This window comes from Castor canadensis, chromosome 4, assembly GCF_047511655.1.
Source record: "Castor canadensis chromosome 4, mCasCan1.hap1v2, whole genome shotgun sequence".
Taxonomy (NCBI): Eukaryota; Metazoa; Chordata; class Mammalia; order Rodentia; family Castoridae; genus Castor; species Castor canadensis.
In genome coordinates this window covers 180,995,816-181,013,020 of record NC_133389.1, presented here as the reverse complement: position 1 = coordinate 181,013,020, position 17,205 = coordinate 180,995,816, and the positions used below count along the sequence as shown (strand labels likewise).

The 17,205-nt window shown below is 46.3% G+C and overlaps 1 protein-coding gene across 10 annotated transcripts in view; it reads right to left on the bottom strand.

The window, feature by feature from the left end:
• The window catches only part of Agap1 (ArfGAP with GTPase domain, ankyrin repeat and PH domain 1), a 497,350-nt gene that overhangs the window by 181,374 nt on the left and 298,771 nt on the right, over positions 1–17,205 (bottom strand). For all 10 annotated transcript variants that reach the window (XM_074072056.1, XM_074072060.1, XM_074072058.1 and 7 more), the window contains one exon: positions 8,636–8,740. In XM_074072056.1, the coding sequence (XP_073928157.1) occupies positions 8,636–8,740 (105 nt within the window). The remainder of the gene's footprint in view (positions 1–8,635; positions 8,741–17,205) is intronic.

The following is a 17,205-nucleotide window of genomic DNA, read 5'->3' as shown; positions in this document are numbered from 1 at the left end:
GGTGAGGCAGTATGCCATGGCAGGGCCATATGGCAGAGGAAACTGCTCACCTCATACCGGCCAGGAAGCAAGAGAGCTAGAGTCCCAATATCCCCTGTCCATGGCATGTCCCCAACTACCTGACTTCCTTTCACTAAGCCCCACCTCTTGGAAGTTCCCACTAGCACCACAGACTGGGGACCAAGCCTTCAACACACAGCCTTTGGGGGACACTAAGGATCTAAACTACAGCACATGGAAAGAAACAGACGACAACAAACATGACCCGACAGCATCTACACACCAAGGTCCAAGGTCCTGAAGGTGACACCACTAGCTTGCTAGCCAGATCTCCCTTTAGAAACTGACCCATTGGGACAACTGGCTTGAAGACATGAACCTCCATCCCAACCTGGACAAGTTCCTATTCTATAAGGATGACCTCCTTGTAATAATAATAATAATAGCCTGGATGCTTTCCAGATGCATGGAGCTGCCTCCTGCCTTTCACAGGAACTCCCAGAAATACCAGTTGTGGTTCAAACTACCATTTACGAACTCATTCCCACTTGCCTCAAACAGGCAATGACTGCTGGCACAGAGTTTCTGGTCTGGGTGCTGGGAATGACAGAACGGATGACAGGGCAGCTTCCAGCACCATGGCTTACTAAACAGATGAAGTAACTATTCATCATAAAATGAACGATGCACACTTACTGCAGCAACATGTCACCAACGTGACACGTTGACTATGCCTGCCTTCTCAGGGTCCCCGTGATTCGCTCCATGTTAAGCGGCTTTGCATCTGGTCATCGGGGCTTTGAACCTGGGATCTTATCATCCGGTAGGGGCTACTCTGACTTCTGCCATGTTCTGAGGAAACCAATGCTTCTGAATATAACTGAACCCTCACCACCTCAGGAAGTATGAGGTCTACCTGGGCAGATGTGTGAGGTTAGGGGAGGCCCCGGGGTCACAGACTCCTGGTGCATCCATGCCCAAGTCCCATGGCCTCATCTCGTGTGAGGGCTGTGTGCATTCAAAACGGCAATTGCCAGCAGCGAGCACATGAGGATCTTCTCTTCCTTGGAAGATTTCTTTGAGGAGATTGTCTACTTAGGAACCATCTCAAAATCTTTTGCTGTTTTCCATCAGTAAAGAAGTGGGGTTTCTGTCTGATTTGAGAACTAGGAACTCACTGCAATCTGCATTCTGCTGACAGTTCAGAGTGTGAGTTTGACTCTATTCACTTGGAAAAACCAAAACCACAGCTCAAAAGCTCATAGAACTTTGTGTGGAGACTAAACTGCTTGATTAGACATGGATCTGACTAATTATGAATGTCCTTCATGGAGGAAAGTTTGAGTTCCTCATGTCAGGGAGAAAGAACAGAGCCAAGCTGTTTTCAACCTGGGCATCAGAAAGAATAGGAAACAAAGCTCAGCAGATTTTCAAAGTCAAGGGAGTTCATGCACCCATCAGACAGCTGTGGGCTGAAGGGGAGGGTTGCCCACAGCTGCCAGGGTCCTCAGTAGGAAGGTATGGCTGGGGCCTGAGCTCACAGCGAACTTTCTTGGACAGGGCCCGTAATGTCCTTGGCTGGGCTGCCAGGCCGCTGAGCTCATTCTTACAGGTCCACTTAGGAATCCCATCGCACATGACTTTGTGGGCAGGAATTTCAGCCGTGCACCCGGCCGCTCTCCCGACATGGAAGATGAATAGGTGCCTACGCTGAACTGTGAAGCCCTGGGGTCCAAGTTCTTTCTCATTATCCCCTCCATTTTTCTATCATGGTGCTCCCTAAGGCTCATATTTTAAGTCCACAGAAAGGGAATCTAAGGATCCCCGAACAGGCTGCCCTCTGCCCACCCCAACTGTGATCTGGCAACTTGTCTTAAAACCATGAGACACTCATATGTATCTCCCCCAGGAAAAGCTCAGTGCTTAGGGCTTTTAAAGGTCTTGGAGGTGGGCAGTTTTTCAGAGAAGCAGAAATGGAGACCACAAAGCAGCCAGCCACACAAGGCAACATGCTTGCTTTTAATCATTGCAGTTTTATCTAATTGCTTAGGATCAGCTGTGCAAAGCACCACGTGTAGAGAAATGAGCAAGTTAAGCTGGTCCATCCTAGAGCCGAGGTAAGCAACCTGTCCTGAGCTGCCAGGGACTTCTGGGGTTTGAGCAAGGAAGTCCTTTACCCCAGGGATCTAGCTGCTATCCTGTAAAAGCAGTTTGGTTCTTATTTTATTTGGGTTCTGCATGTGTTATCTAAACTGTGTTATAGGTTTCATTAAGTTTAATAACGGCATCCTGAAAAAGAAAGATGAATTAACTCAACAGGGTTCTCCTGGGCCCCCAGCCTTAGTCCAGCTGATTCCATAGGGCAGCTGCAATCTCATGATGGTCTATCCTTAGAAATCCAACTAACTCCATTAGCTTTAGTTTGTCAGGAGTTTTTGGTGAAAATTACAGAGTTCCATACCAGAGTCTGAAGTGACCTAGAAGACGGTATAATCGAACTTCCTACCCACTGAACACGCTCCAGCTTCCCAGGAGACACCTGTGAGCTAGCTCAAAATGTGCCATGGAGAGTGAATGTGGTCTGAGTGTGTGTGTGTTTCAGTTTCTGGACAGACAGGGCATTCTAAGACTATCATCAACCCACTGCTGAACACACTGTTAAAAAACTGTCCTCATTCCGGTCACCGTCCTTTGCCATCCTGTGTCTCTACAGGACCTTGTGATCATAGTGGGCACTTAGCTTGGGGATGAACGGTCTTTGGAGTTCAAGCCCACTATCATGCGCTCTTCCTTTCCATGTACAAAGCCAGGAGGCCCCAGGACCTGCACCATCTGGAGGCAGCTGGGCCAATTCCTGAGTCTTTGGAGAAACTGAGGAGGCATGCAGAGGGTGAAGGATGCATTCAAGATTTCACAGAACCCAAGGTGGGAAAATCTGCATGCAGAGGAATTACTGATGTAAACTTCCTGGGAACATTCTTGTCTGGCTGGGCTTGATGTTTTGCTTGCATTCTCTCTGACCTCCAGGGCAGACACCACCTCCCACAAGCTGGCTGCTCACAGGCCACCTCCATGCCATGGCCTACAAACACAGGTGGTCTCCTTCCCAAGATGTTGTCAAGGTTTTCAACAACAGGAAACAGGACTGGGTAAAAAGGTTCCTTCCACGTCATTAGTCTGTGGGGCAGGGATGGTGCAGGCGTAGCCTGAGCTGCCTGCTGAAGGATCCCAGGACAGCTGGTCTATGAGACTGTCTTTGTAGGAACTCAGCTGGGGGCTCAGGACAAAAACCAGAAAGATGCACTTAAGGGGGGTGATGAGGGCCTTGGAAAGATGTGACCAGTGGAAAGGATGATAAAGAAAGAAAGGGTTAGAGAATAGAGGAGGTAGTGACCTCCTTGGTCCCCTAAGCTGAGCTTAGGTAAGTCTGCCTGTGCTCTGAGGAAGGTCGGCTGGCCACGAGGATGAACCTCAGGGTGCAACCAACAGGGGCTTTAGCCTATGCCAACCCCTCTGAGTGCTGCAATGCCAGGTGTCCCAGGTTCATGCTGGCAGCTCGACTCTGAAGTCCTGGCTTCACAGAGCATGTTCTCCATTAGAACCCCAGGAGCTCAGCACAAGCTTGGGGACACACACACACAGTTTGTTTTGTCAGAGGCTGGGTTTGTTTCCTGCCACCACAATATGTGGAAAACACCTATTTGGGATTAAAAGAGTTTGTAAGGATGATCTTTTACATAAACGCTTTCATAGACACTTGAGTGATAAGCTAATGATAGCTAAAAAAAATCTAACTAAATTCCTCTGCGAGATCTTTCCCAAGGGTAACCAGTGAAGGCATTTAAAAATCCCTGGAATTTTTGGGTCAGTTTCTGAAATGGCCTATCTCCCACCTCACAGTGCCCAGAGGGAGTTAAGCCTGAGCTCCCTCCTGCTGGAACCTCTGTGTCAAGCATGGGTATACACTGGTGCTGCTGGGAGCCCTTGGAAGCTAAGGAGGAGGCATGGAAGGCTGTTTGCAGGGTGTGGCAGTCACGCCAGTTAACTCTATACCCACTTTATAAACTCTCAGTCCCCTGCTCTGCCTGTCGTCTGTCCAGGGAGAGCCGCTTGGAGAGCTCACCTAGGATAGTTATTAGCTGGTAATGCAGGGGCCACATGTAGCAGCCCCAGAAGGGAAGGGTAGCCTCTCAGGCCCCACTCTCCATCACATGCCTCCCTCTGCAGTCAGCCGATGGCTGGAGCACCTTGTGCTGCAGAGGGAAGGGAAGGGGTAGTAAAGATCCTCTGATTATGCCTGGGCTGCACTCTGAATAACAGACAGTGCTGAGACTCCTTTGAACTTTTAGAGAGGGGGCACCATGAAGGGATTATGGCTAACTTTTGGGGCCCTTACCAGGCTGTCCAATCGCCACGTAAATTTGGCTCAGGCATTTACTCTTCCTCCAAACTTCCCTTTGTCCAAGACCCTCCCCTAGCTCTAGAGTTTATCCTGATAACTGAGAGGAAGGTGGATGGTGTTGGCTTAGGGTCCAGCCTGATGGCAACTAAGCAGCACACAGGTGAACAGGAAACCAAAGCCTGTGCACCACTGAGAGCCACACAGCAGCTCATTCACCATCAGCTTTGATGGGCTGCTATACAGTCCTGCCCAGTCTCTCTCTGCTTTATGTACCTGCAAACCTGGTGCTCTCAAATCCCACTCACACCCCATCACAGAGGTTTAGCTGATTAGGATCCCATCCCCCCAAAGCAGGCTGGTATCCTCTGGACAAGCTGGCAAGTCACACCACCATTTAAAAGCACTTATGTCTTTGTAGAACACTCTGCTTAAACATGCCAGATTGTTCAGCCTGGTGCTCTTCTTTATCGCCACGGAAAGGAACCAGTTGTGGGGGATATTTATGATAACGATGCAGACCCCTGCTGCAGGGGTTCCTGTGGAATTGGACCCTACTCTGCCTCTGAGAGAAACAGGGATGAAGAGTAGTGTTCTTGCAAGGCCGGTAACACTCTCCAGTCCCTGACAGGTCAATGACTACCTCTAATGACCTAATGCAAGCTTAGAGAGGCTGGACACAGCCCTAATCCTGGAGGACAGAAAAAGCAGCTGCTTCCAATGACCAGAAAGCATGGTGTTGCCAAGGTGAGCTAGGAGGGGTCTCAGCTGCAGTGTGGCCAGTGATAGGGCTGGGAACAACAATAGTGGCTCTGAAACCCAAAACTATCAACTTTGTCAGACTGCCCTGACTTTGAATCACTCAAGCCACCATCACGAGTGGCCCGTGACTCAGGCAGTCATCTCTGTGAGTTTCTGCTATACTGGATCTTGGAGACAAGAAATGGAATGTGTGCCACAGTGTGACAGATGTTTAACTGAGAGCATTTGGGTTTATCACCTTTTGAAATTCTAGGCCTAAATAACTGGTATAGAATTTCAAGACACATGGGCACACTCCTCAGTTCCTTACTGCATTCTGCCCACGGGTGTCTCCTGAAGGAGACAGACTAACTGAGCTGCTCAGGCCTGCAGTGCCCAGCACCTCAGAATAGACCAGATCCATTCCAGGCACCTGACAGAGAATACTCCTAGCACTCACCACTCCTCCAAACCTTTATCCAAAGCATGGTTGTGGAAATCAAATCAACAAAAGATTATACTGAAGGTCAGGCTATCTCTGGAATTCTAATCTATCCCTGAGCTAGCCACTTGCTTGGAGAACTGTGCTGGAAATGACTGTGGCTCTTGCTTGCTAAACAACTCTACAGCAAAGGCTCACAGTGCCCTTCTACTGTACCCCAATGATATGCACACACACTTTTGGAAAAACAAGTGGAAGTAGCAAACACTGAGGGACATGGCAAGAAAAGCCTGTGCAGAGGAGGACTTTTGAAGAACTGGCTATGATGATGTAGTAAGTTTGGGATAAGAAGCAGGCATTTGCCTTCCTACAGGAGTTTTCTGACACATACTGCTGTTAACGTCTTTGCCCCCTGCCAGGAAGCAAATGTCCCTTTGATCAAACCTGTGCTTAGCAGGTGACTAGAAATGTGTCATCTATCAGACCTCACTTTTTACTGGTCACTTAGTCCTAGCAGGAAGAATATTTTCATTATACTTTTTCTCTCAGGTACATAAAGCAACAGAGCCAATGACTAGAACATTGCCCTGTGACAGGGTCTTCGGAAGAACAAGGCTCCAGGCGTGCAGCCTACCCTGCTGATGGGGCAGCTTGGGGAGGGGACTGTGAAGACTTAGCACTGCTTTGTGTCCTCATGTATGGAAGCTGGGAGTAGAGGGGACAGCCCTGAAAATGGGTGGCCCTGTCACAGGCAGACCTCCAGGAACAGGTACTCCATCTCTCTGCATTGGAGGCCACCAAGCAAACCAACTCTGTTCCCAAGATAAACCAGCAGTACACTGAGCACAAAGGGATTTCTTCACTGCATAAAGAACACAGGTCTCTCTGTAAGAATACATCTCTATATATCTATAGACCTCTATATATGAATATATCAATATATAAGAATCTATATATTTATAGGAATACATCTCTATATATCTATTCACAAGAATCTATATATCCCTATATAATATTTCTACATATCTTCTTGGTTTATGACCACATCCCAATAGACCCATTGTTAAATTGAAAACATTGTAGTGGGAAGTCCATTTAGTACACTGGATCTACTGAACATCTTAGTTGAGCCTGCCCTCTCTTATCTGTGCAGAGAACACTTCCATTAGCTTATAGTTTGGACAAAATCATCTAATGCAGAGCCTGATTTGTAATACAGTGTTGAAGAACTCTGTAATTTACTGAACATTGTACCGAAAGTTCAGAGCAGAAAGGCTTATGCTTTTGCACCACTGCCAAGCTGAAAATCCTAAGATGGGTTACCCTAAGTTAGAGCTTGTCATATGTACTTAATAGTCCAGCACAGGAAGCATTTCCAAGAGTATCAGAAAGTAGCCAGGGATGCCCGCTCAATAGGCTGCTTTCTGCCATGGCTCTGAAAGGTATAGTATTGCTGAAGGTAAGAGGAAGAGGGCAATTTGTACCAGCAAGCAAATTACACAGGACACCATTTGTTACTTAGCATATCAGAAAGATTTTCTTATTTTCTTTTTTTGTTGGTAGTACTGGGGTTCGAACTCAGGGCTTCTCACTTGCTAGGCAGGCCTCAACCCCCCCCCTTTTTTTTTTAGGTAAACATTCCTGAGAGTGCAGTGGGAAGGGAAGGCCTCTTGTATGAGGTCAAGGAGACAAACTGATACACACTCTCTAGGAATCTGACGACAGTTGAAAGCCATTAACTATACTTAGACTCTTCTGCTCAGCAGGCTGATTACCAGGAATTTCCTCTACAGAAATGGACAAGGACACAGGGATGTAAAGGGAAGGACACTGGCTAGAGTTACTTAAACACTGAAAGAAGTCAAAGTAAATCTATTTTCCAAATGTCTATTTATGGGATATTGCTGAATCACTTAGGGTACATATGTACAATGGCGCATTCTACAACCACTAACGTGGTGTACACATGTATTTGCTGATATGAAAAGGTGCGTGTGACTTAGCACTCGTGGGTAAAGCAGGCTGCAGGCGTCTGTGTGCATGTGGAACCACCAAACTCAGGTGCATAGAAACAGATGGGAGAACTCAGTACCTCAAAACATTAACAAATGAGTTCTTTCTCGAGATGGCATGTAATTTGGGGAGTGATTTTTAATTTTCATTCAATAAGCATATTTTAACTGTTAGTCAAAATCTGCGATTTTAAAAAGTATTCTAAATTTAAAAAAATTAATTGCTGAAGACAGTGATATAATCTAATGACTAGCTATATACACTAATGTTTACATTTCTCCACCTCAAGCAAGGGTCGTGGAATACGTTGCTATGGAATGAAAATGAACACTCCAGCCGTAAGTTTCATCAAAGCATGTTCAAAGAACTGTAAACAAAATGTCTACCTTTTCTCCCAAGAATAAAATTAATAGTTTTTAATCTATCTTAAATAAATCATGGGCACAAATTTTATTAACACACAGAGAAGTTTGTCTTGCCTTATGAACTTTTATCTGATGATAAAACTGAGTCATGAATTGTGTTTTTTTTTTTTTTTTTTTTTAGTGGTACTGGGGTTTGAACTTAGGGCTTTGTGCTTAGTAGGCAGGCGCTCTACCACTTGAGCCACTCCACCAGCCCCATGAATTGTATTTAACTTCTTGTTTGTGTTCTCAGCTGTTCAGAGCTGAATCCTGGGTTCAGTGTAATTGCTTCTTTCATTTCAGGTTTGCATAGACAGTCCTTCTTCCTTTTCTCTTTTAATGTTTGCTTCTATCTTTCTATTCACATTTACAATTTTACTTCATTTGTGCCTTTCATTATAATTCTCTGTAAATCAGAAAGCTGGAGGTTGACCATTAGGGAGGGGAAGAGAGAGAAAGACATATGGTTTAATGGAGCCTGAGGGACAGTATTATTTATCTTATGACTGAGTAGGAGACCAGACACTACTTTGACTTCAAACAGAGGTGGAGGCCCAGCTGCCATTAGTCCCCATCCCTTCTCCCACCCCCCCCCCCGCCCCCAGCCCTCAGTGTCCGATTGAGGTCTGTACTCACATGTAGACTGGGATGATAGGTCAGCACGCCATTGTCGCACAGGGTGACGTATTTCTTCTTCCACTCTTTATTCAATGACTTGCCACTTCGCTTCAACAGCATGCCCTGCAAGGAAAAAGAAGCCAAATACAGTCTTGTGTAAATGGACAAAGAAGTAGTCACAAAGGCAATTTAAAAATGTTTAACCTTTCTTTGTACCTTTGCAATTACACTTTTTTTTATATACAACATATACCTGGTGCTTGACAAATTTCCTCATGTGATACTATGCACGTGAAGATCTCCCATTAGCTCAAAAAATGTACTCTAAACACCCTCACAGGTTGCACAGTACCTTTCATATAACTAAAAAGCAAATACCCAAATGAGAAATGTTTTAAAGAGGAAAACCTAAACTTTCTTTTCTAAAAACAACACATTAACAGTATTTTTCACCTTATGTTTATGAATAAGAGTATTGCATTTTACAGCTTTAATTTCAGATTCACAATTTATTAAAACTGAAATTCCATTTCCCAACTTTGGTAATGATATTTAATGGGGTAAACTGTGTGTAATTTATTTCATCCATTTTAAATGAAATCACGTTGGCGCTTCTGGAAAAGCATTCAGAATCGGATACCAACATGTATTTGAAGTCATGCCAACCCAGTCTTCCTTCAGTGGCTGACGTGGATGTACTCTTGCTTTAACTGCCATTTACAGGCTTCCATGGAAGAAGGAAACAGATGGCCAACCCTGAGCAGGGGCCAGGCCCAAGTCCTGGACCTCGGGCCCTCTCCTTCCCAGTCTGGCTTCTTGCTTGCTTTAGCTCAGTCCACTCCAACCTCAGCTTTCATGTCTCAACTCTGCCCACTCCCATATGGTCACTGAATTCCTACCCACACACAATAAGAAAGATCTCTTGCGTGCATTTGTAAATCATTGCAATCTCAGTAATGACTTGGAAAGCCTTTGTGGAATGTGGGTTAAGTATCCTGGACTCAGGAAGGAGTTACAAGATTTGAAATACATTTTGACCTCTTGGGAAAGCAGAGGTACCATGAAGCCCCTCTGGAGCTTTCTCCAGCCTCCATTGTCTTCCTGATTTTGCTCTCAAGAACCCCAACAAGAGTAAAACTTAGGAAAGCATTCTCAGGTGACACAACTTAGCCCAAGTTCCAATTTATTACAAATATTGTGACAATACTGTCTGTGTTTTATTTGCCGAAATCACAACCAAGTTTCACAAATATAACGGATTAAGGGCCAGTGTGGAACTCTGATCTCCATTACATAGTTGCTGGGGGATCTGAAACATCCACAGAATTCCTGGAAGACCATCTCTGCAAGTTCTCATTACGTAAGGAAAACATGGCAAAATGTGGCCTTTCTTGATTTTTTGGTATCTTAGCAATATGGTAAGCCTACTTTATTTGTGGATTTATCACAAGTGATTTTGACCAAGCATGGTCAAAAAATAATAAAAGAAATTGAAAACAAAACTTTAAATCCCCAAGCATGCGTTACGGGAGTTCAGTGGATGAGGACACACTCTCAGTCAGTCACATATTACTATCATCAGTTGTGTTGAAATGATCTGCTGAGTGTTTCCCTGCCCTTCACTTTGTGAAAATCTGACTCCCAAAAGGCAAATGGTGCTCAAAAAGCAAGGTAAAAGTGAATGTGCTTAACTGAAGGGGTAAGGTGAAAATCTGGAATTTGTTGAAGGTGGTGTGTCTTTAGTGGAAATTGGGCAGCACTATGGAAAAATGAATCAAGCATCTGCAGTACAGCACTTAACTCTGTGCATCCTGAGCAGGCATGGTTTCCCCAATGGTGGTCTTCTGGACCACGTATCTGCAGTACCAAGGGACTACTGTATAAACCAAATGTGGTGCTAAGACTGACCAGATGAACCAAGCCTATGGGAGAGAGGTAACAGAGACTTCATTGCATGGTACGACAGCAGGAGGGGCAGTCACCATAGGGACACAGTAATAAACCACTGAGTTTCCCTCCCCAGCAGGACTCTAAAAGTTTTTAAAATCTCACCCAAATGCTCCTATGGGTTCACATTTTTCCATCATTCATTTCAGATGGAATTTCAACAATACCAGAGGCCGGAGGATCACTGTGGTATCACTGGAAGATCAGAGTTGTCCCGGGCTTCAGAAGGCTCTGCCCTTCCCATTTGGACAAGGGAGGCTGCAGTGCATCCCTGGACTCTGTGCAGATGGAGTATGGCAACTCCTTTGGCTGGCTTGTGGGTACTTTCATGAGCAAATCCTACACTTGTAATTATCCTCCACCAGGGAGGACTACAAGGACTTACGAACTAAGGGAACTTGGCCAATTTGGAGACCTGTGAAGAGATGTCTTCATAGTTTTCTGGGAAACTAGATGAGGATGATTTATTTTGATGCTGGGACATCAAATAACATCTTGGTGAAGGAAAATCCAAATGTTAGCAACTGTAAATAAATTCCATGGCATGCCTTGGAGAACAGGCAGTCAGTGGGCCTGCAGAACAGCTGGGTCCCGGAGACATACTTCTCGGTCCAGCCTCTGTCCCACCGGCAGAGGAGACTGACACCCACCTGCCGTGCTTCTCCTTCTCTGGCCTGAGCACCTGGCATTCTCCTTGCTGAGCAGTCAGGTTCATTCTCTCGCTTGTTCCCCATAAGCATAGGCCAGGGCAACAAGAAAGTATCAGGTGGTCTCTCATTGTGGATGAGACTGAGTTACAGGCAAAGGAACTCAGCACCAACAGGAAGTGTCAGACCCGGCCATCACCCCCTCATGTTTCACGTTTCCCCAGCACTCCAGTTTTCTCATTTCTCCTCTAATTCCCAAGACATTCCAGTTTAGCCAAGGAACAGGACAGGGTAGGGCAGGTGGGATGACCTTCACCTCATCACCATGATTCTCTTCCAGCAAAAGCATCACCTCTCATGGGACACTACTGCTGTTTAACTTTATTCTTTTAAAAAATCATCACTTCCAGTCACCCATTTTCGGTTTTCTATTTAAGAGCAACCAACATAGGGAGCTGAAACTTAGCACTATGCTTGTAGACAATAGTGTATTGTTATCAAGATACCATTCCAGTAATTGCTGGTGTTAGAAATAAGACCCGTGAAGACCACCGGAGACACAATCGAAGACACAGAAATGGGAAATCGTCCCGGTAAGGCAAAATTAACTTCTGCAGAAGAGCCACTGGCACAGTTGGCTGCAGGTCCGCACTTTTATCCCCAAGGAGGTGGGCCCTGCCCCTCTACTCGGATTGGTCGAGCTCGGTGCACAATCTGCTTGTGATTGGCTAACGCTACACTTGGAATTTGGGGGTGGGGTAGGTAGTAATTTCAGCACAAAACACAGAGCTCAGTGAACAAGAACCCAGAACTGCAAGCAGCTAAGATGGCGACACACTTTGATAGAAAAGGCTGCTTTCCTCACACTGGGGTGTCCGTGAGATACTCCTTCAAAGGGTTCTATATGGCTCACAGGGCCTGGAATGGAAGTGATGAGGAACGTGCCTACCTAGGGGGAACAGAAGGGTAGGAGGGTGGGAAGGAGGTGGGCTTGAGAACTATTTAAGGGCGGTGAAACAGGGAGAAGGCACTTGATAAATTGGGGTGGCCAGGGAGATCAGGGGAAAAGACAGCACCAGTGACCATAGCCTGCTCTTGAGGGGCCTGGTGGGGTCATTGGCTTAGCAAGGCTATAGGAAATGGTGACCAGGCAGGGAGGGGAGAGCAAGACGCTGAAGGGGAAAAAAAAGGACCACACTTAAGGGCTGGGTTATAACCAAACTTGCCGAAAACATTTTTGAAGAACTTTGAGAATCACTGAGAGCATTCTAATAAACTAGGTTAAGTACTTTTCCTTGTTTAAAAATGCAATGTTTCACTATTTCTGAAATTACAAAAAGTGACAAATAAAAGCACCATATTCCCATAAGAAAGCAATAGGCAAAAATCTTTGTCATTTTGAGGTTGGGCATGGTGGCTCATGCCTGTAATCTTAGTGGCACACATCAACAGGATCCTGGTACTATGCCAGCCCAGGCAAAAATTTAGCAACACCCCATCTCAATGAATAAGCTGGGTGTGGTACAAGTGCCTGTGGTCCTAGCACATAGGGGTCATGGGTCAGATGGTTGGAGGACAGCCCCGGGCAAAAATGTGAGATCTTATCGGATAAAATAACTAAGGCTGGGGAAGAGCCTAGCAAGCACAAGGTCCTGAGTTCAAACCCTAGTGCTGCCCCCATGAAATGCTGCTTCAAAGAAGGACGTACGGAAATAAGCAGAAAACATTCCATCCCTGCACTGCGGCTGATGAAATTATCGTGTGTGAGGAGATTCCTACTCTGGAGACCACTGATCTAATTACTGTAATGAGGTCTTGGTTGCAGCTCTGACGTCTAACAATTACTTTCTGAGGAAATAAATATTTGTTCCATAATATGGTAGAAGTATTCTTGTTAAATGAATCACTGGTAAATATATACAAATAATATATCGAGTTTATAAAATGAAATAAAGACATTTACCAATCAAATACACATTTAGAAGTCCCTGGCACAATTTGAATGTTTTATAAGACATTTCGTCTGCTTACTCAGATAATCAGAAAGCTGTGAAAAACACCTATCACACACTGCATGGCAGTGGATGTGCGTCTTTATCTGTCCACACCTCACACATACAGACTGCCCTATGCCTTAGTTTGGAGCCCCATAAGCAATTATGGGAACATGAGACGCCAGGGGAGCTCAGGAGGACCGCTCAGTCTGAGGCCACGGGTTGCAAGAAGGAGTAGCAGTCAAGGCCCAGGGAATCATGCCCTTCAGCCTTAGACTCTGTAGCGAGGAATACAGTACACGCGGGCACACTGCTTAGACAGAGAGCCTGCCTCCAGGCTGTGCTCAGGCGGCATCATGACAACACCTAGGCCTCAGTGGGTGCTTAAAACCAGAATCTGTGAATGACGTCCTGGTGCTGAATGAACGTCCTGGTACTTTCTGAGCACCAAAAACTCTCACATTGTGAGAGGTGTTAGCACCAGGAATTCTAACGCACACAAACACAGCGAGGTGCTCTTTTGCTTGTACACCTAGAAGGGGGGCAAAACCATGGCACAAGGAGGCTGAAAGGTGACCTTGATTGTACACACCCTGAAAGCAAAGGGTGACTTCCTTCTTCGAAACCAGAGTGGCTGGAGGAGGGTGTGACCCCTCTATCTCGGGACCTCCGTGGTTCTCCTGCAAAGGTCCAGTCTTTCGCAGGTCCTCCTGGCTCTTTATCTGTAAAAGGTATTCCCAAGATTGCTTCTGCCTTATAAGGGTATTGCTCATCTCATAGAAAGGGGGCTATAACGTCATCATTTTCTCTGGTAAATGGGTATTTTAGTACCAATTTCATCTAAACTTTGCCTATTAGTCTTGATCTATGAACACACACACACACACACACACACAAAACCTTGGGTCTAAGAGCGATGCTATCTTTGTAATGAGCTCTGTGCTTGAGTTGCTTCATATTCATGCTTCCAGGTTCTTGCAAAGTTTCCAGTCGATGAAAACAGTCACATGACTCAAGTCAGTCCTGACCTGACCTCTGGGGGTAGGAGCAGGTGACCCAATGAAGTCCAGCTATAGGACTGCTGTGTGCCCTGTGTCCCCCCAGACCCAACTGCCATTTGGGGACTGCCTCAAGTTCTCTGATTCTTGCCAAGTACACTGCAATCCCTCTGTGTCAGAAGACACACCCAAGGTGACACACAGCACATGTACTCTCAGAAGGGCTGGGGGTATCTTGAGAAGCAGCTGAGCCTTCTTTCTACATCACCAGGCACCCCAACACTAAAGAAACCAGGGACCGAACAGAAGCCCTGACCTTCCCCTGGGAGCCACCTGGGCCTCCACCTTCTTCCAGACAACATGACACCATGGGTTTGCCCTTCCTTGAAGGGCCCCCATCCCGAGAAGGCCTGGGGTCCCTAGCTGGGGATTTAATGCCCACAAAGCTACTTCCACATTTACACAGGTAAACCTTTAGGAAAAAGTTAGCCCAAACACAAGGAGGAATGACAAATCTATACACTATCTCCTGACAAATAACCTTAAAGAAGTTTCCTCAAAAGCCCAATCAGATAGGAGCTCTGATGAGCTGGGCTGGTGGCTGAGGCCCATGGAGTAGTGAGCTGAGGTTTGCAGCCAGATCACTAATGAGGAGATGCAGGACAGCTTCTGTGACTAAAGATGTGTTTTCTTTTTCTTCCTTCTTTTGCTTAATTTTGAACATTGATTTTCAAAGAGTGTTATACCAAGTGAGAATCAGCTTCTGAGTCCAAAGAACCCCAGAAATTAAACCACTCAGCTCCGAGTCCACTGAAGGTTTTCTGCAGATTCCCTGCCTGGAGTCTCCCAAGTCTGCACCTCCCGGTGAGATGTGCTGCATCTCATCCTGGTGGCTACACAAGGCAGACTGCTGTATAGTCCAAGACGCTCTTCAAAGTCAAGGTTCCACTCTGCCACCATGGGACTCCTCAGCCTTCCCTAAGTCCGGCAGCTAAATGGAAAGTAATTAGGAAGAGGAGCCCTCACCTCCTTGGGGGGACAACCTTGTGCTGCATCTCCACGCTTCTGTCAACCTCACGTCTCACACTTCATCTCAAACTTTTAGAGGACACAAAGTCACAGTCCTGCCGGCTGGGAGATGACAGAGGCTGGAAGGCTCCTGTCTGACTAAAGCAGCATTCAGCTCCCGTCAGCATGTGTGAATGGCCCTTGTGATTCTAAGTCTCTTTGAGCCACTGCAACCCAGGGCAAAGCCACACAGCGGAATGTCAAAATGCATCCTCGGTACATCTTTCAGATGCCACTGTGGTACTCAGAAAAACAATCTCGGCTTAGGACCGCTGGTCTTGACTGGCTGTCACAGTGGGGACGACAATTATAGAGCATGCTTTATTTGACTCTCATGAGCCTTCAGCATTTAAGATATTTTTAAGTTCAGAACAATATGGGGCTCACTCCAAACCAGGTGTGCTCTCTCATCATACAATGATGACTAGCCTGCAGGAAGCTCATGATCACCTAGGGGTGGTCACTCTGATCATCTCCATTTTACAAACAAAGACACTGATGCACAGAGTTGTTGTGTGATTTGTCCAGTATGCACAGCTGGTGAGCAACTGTTCTCTAAAGATGGCTTCCACTTACCCACGCTTCATGGCAATCATGTCCTTGTGCAAATCAGTCACCTCTGAGCTGCTTGGGACTCACTTTAACCCACATTACCTGTAGAAGAGGCATTGTCCATGAAGGTTTAAGTCATAACAAAGCTGGCGGCCTCTGCTTTGCAGAACCCCACAGATCAGTGAGCTCTACCTACAGAGCTCTGTCTGCAATCCTCAACCACAATGCTATGAGAAATGGTAACTGAGTGTTCTCTAAAATCATTCTGTCTTGGGGTGAATCCTGGGCAGCAGAAGATAGGGGAAAAAAAGAGCACTGTTTTTTCCAGGCGCACTGGCTTGGGCCCTGGCAGTTGGCTGAGGCTGGCAAGACTTAAGAGATGTCAGTGAAGAGGCTATGAGGACAGTTAGGTACATGAAGTTGGAGAAAGGAGTGAGACATACCCTGGCAGAATCCTCAGCAAATCTGCAGCCCATGGGGGCTGTGCCATGCAGCTAGGGAGTCTCATGGGGCCCATACCTGGCTGCAGGATTTCTATGCAGATGCTTAAGGTGCTACCAGCTCTGCTAAGTTTGGGAGGAGGAGGTTGAGATTTCCCATGCAGAATTATGGAAGATATTTCTGACTCCACACCCTCCTGGGTGTGGATTGATCCTAAGAGGGGTCTTCGCTACCAGCTTCTCCTCCCAGCAGAACCTCTCAGAGTGGCCTGAGAAACAATGTCCAATGCAGAGGATGTAGGGAAACGGGATCTCAGAATGAGGAGGATGGCACACAGGGTATAGGAGTCAGACCCTGCTCAGGGTCTTGGGAACTCAGAAAAGTTTTCAGAACTGCTCAAGATCCTTTTAAGTAGAACAAATCTGTGGTTGGAGATAAGAGACCCGAGGATGGGCTTTTGTGTGATGGAATGGATTATAATTTGATACAAAGGACACCCACAGGTTTTTAAAGGAATTATACTGTGTTCTGCACAGAAAAGTTTCAAAGTAACAAGTTGTCTCTAGACCCTGACCCTTAAGGGAGCAGGAAGCAGGATAAAACAGCTATGCAGCAACAAACATAGCCCATTTCTTATGGAAGGGAAGAGAGCAGAGCCCAGGTCCCAGACCATGCTTCCTGGGCAGGACTCAATTTCCTATGTCCAGGGTAGGGTGAATTAGCAACATGTGCCTAGCTGGGTTTCAGCATCACTATGGACCAGTGACTGCCATGTACCTCTGTCCCTCTCCACCTTTTAGAATAAGGGTCTCTGCTGCAGTTCTCCTGTCCCCCAGTCACTGGCACATGGGGCAGGTGTGTAACTCCTCTTGAGTTCCCTGGTTTTCAGAGGGTGAGGACCAGATCCAAGGAGCCTCAACCCCAGGCATACCTAGTGTTGA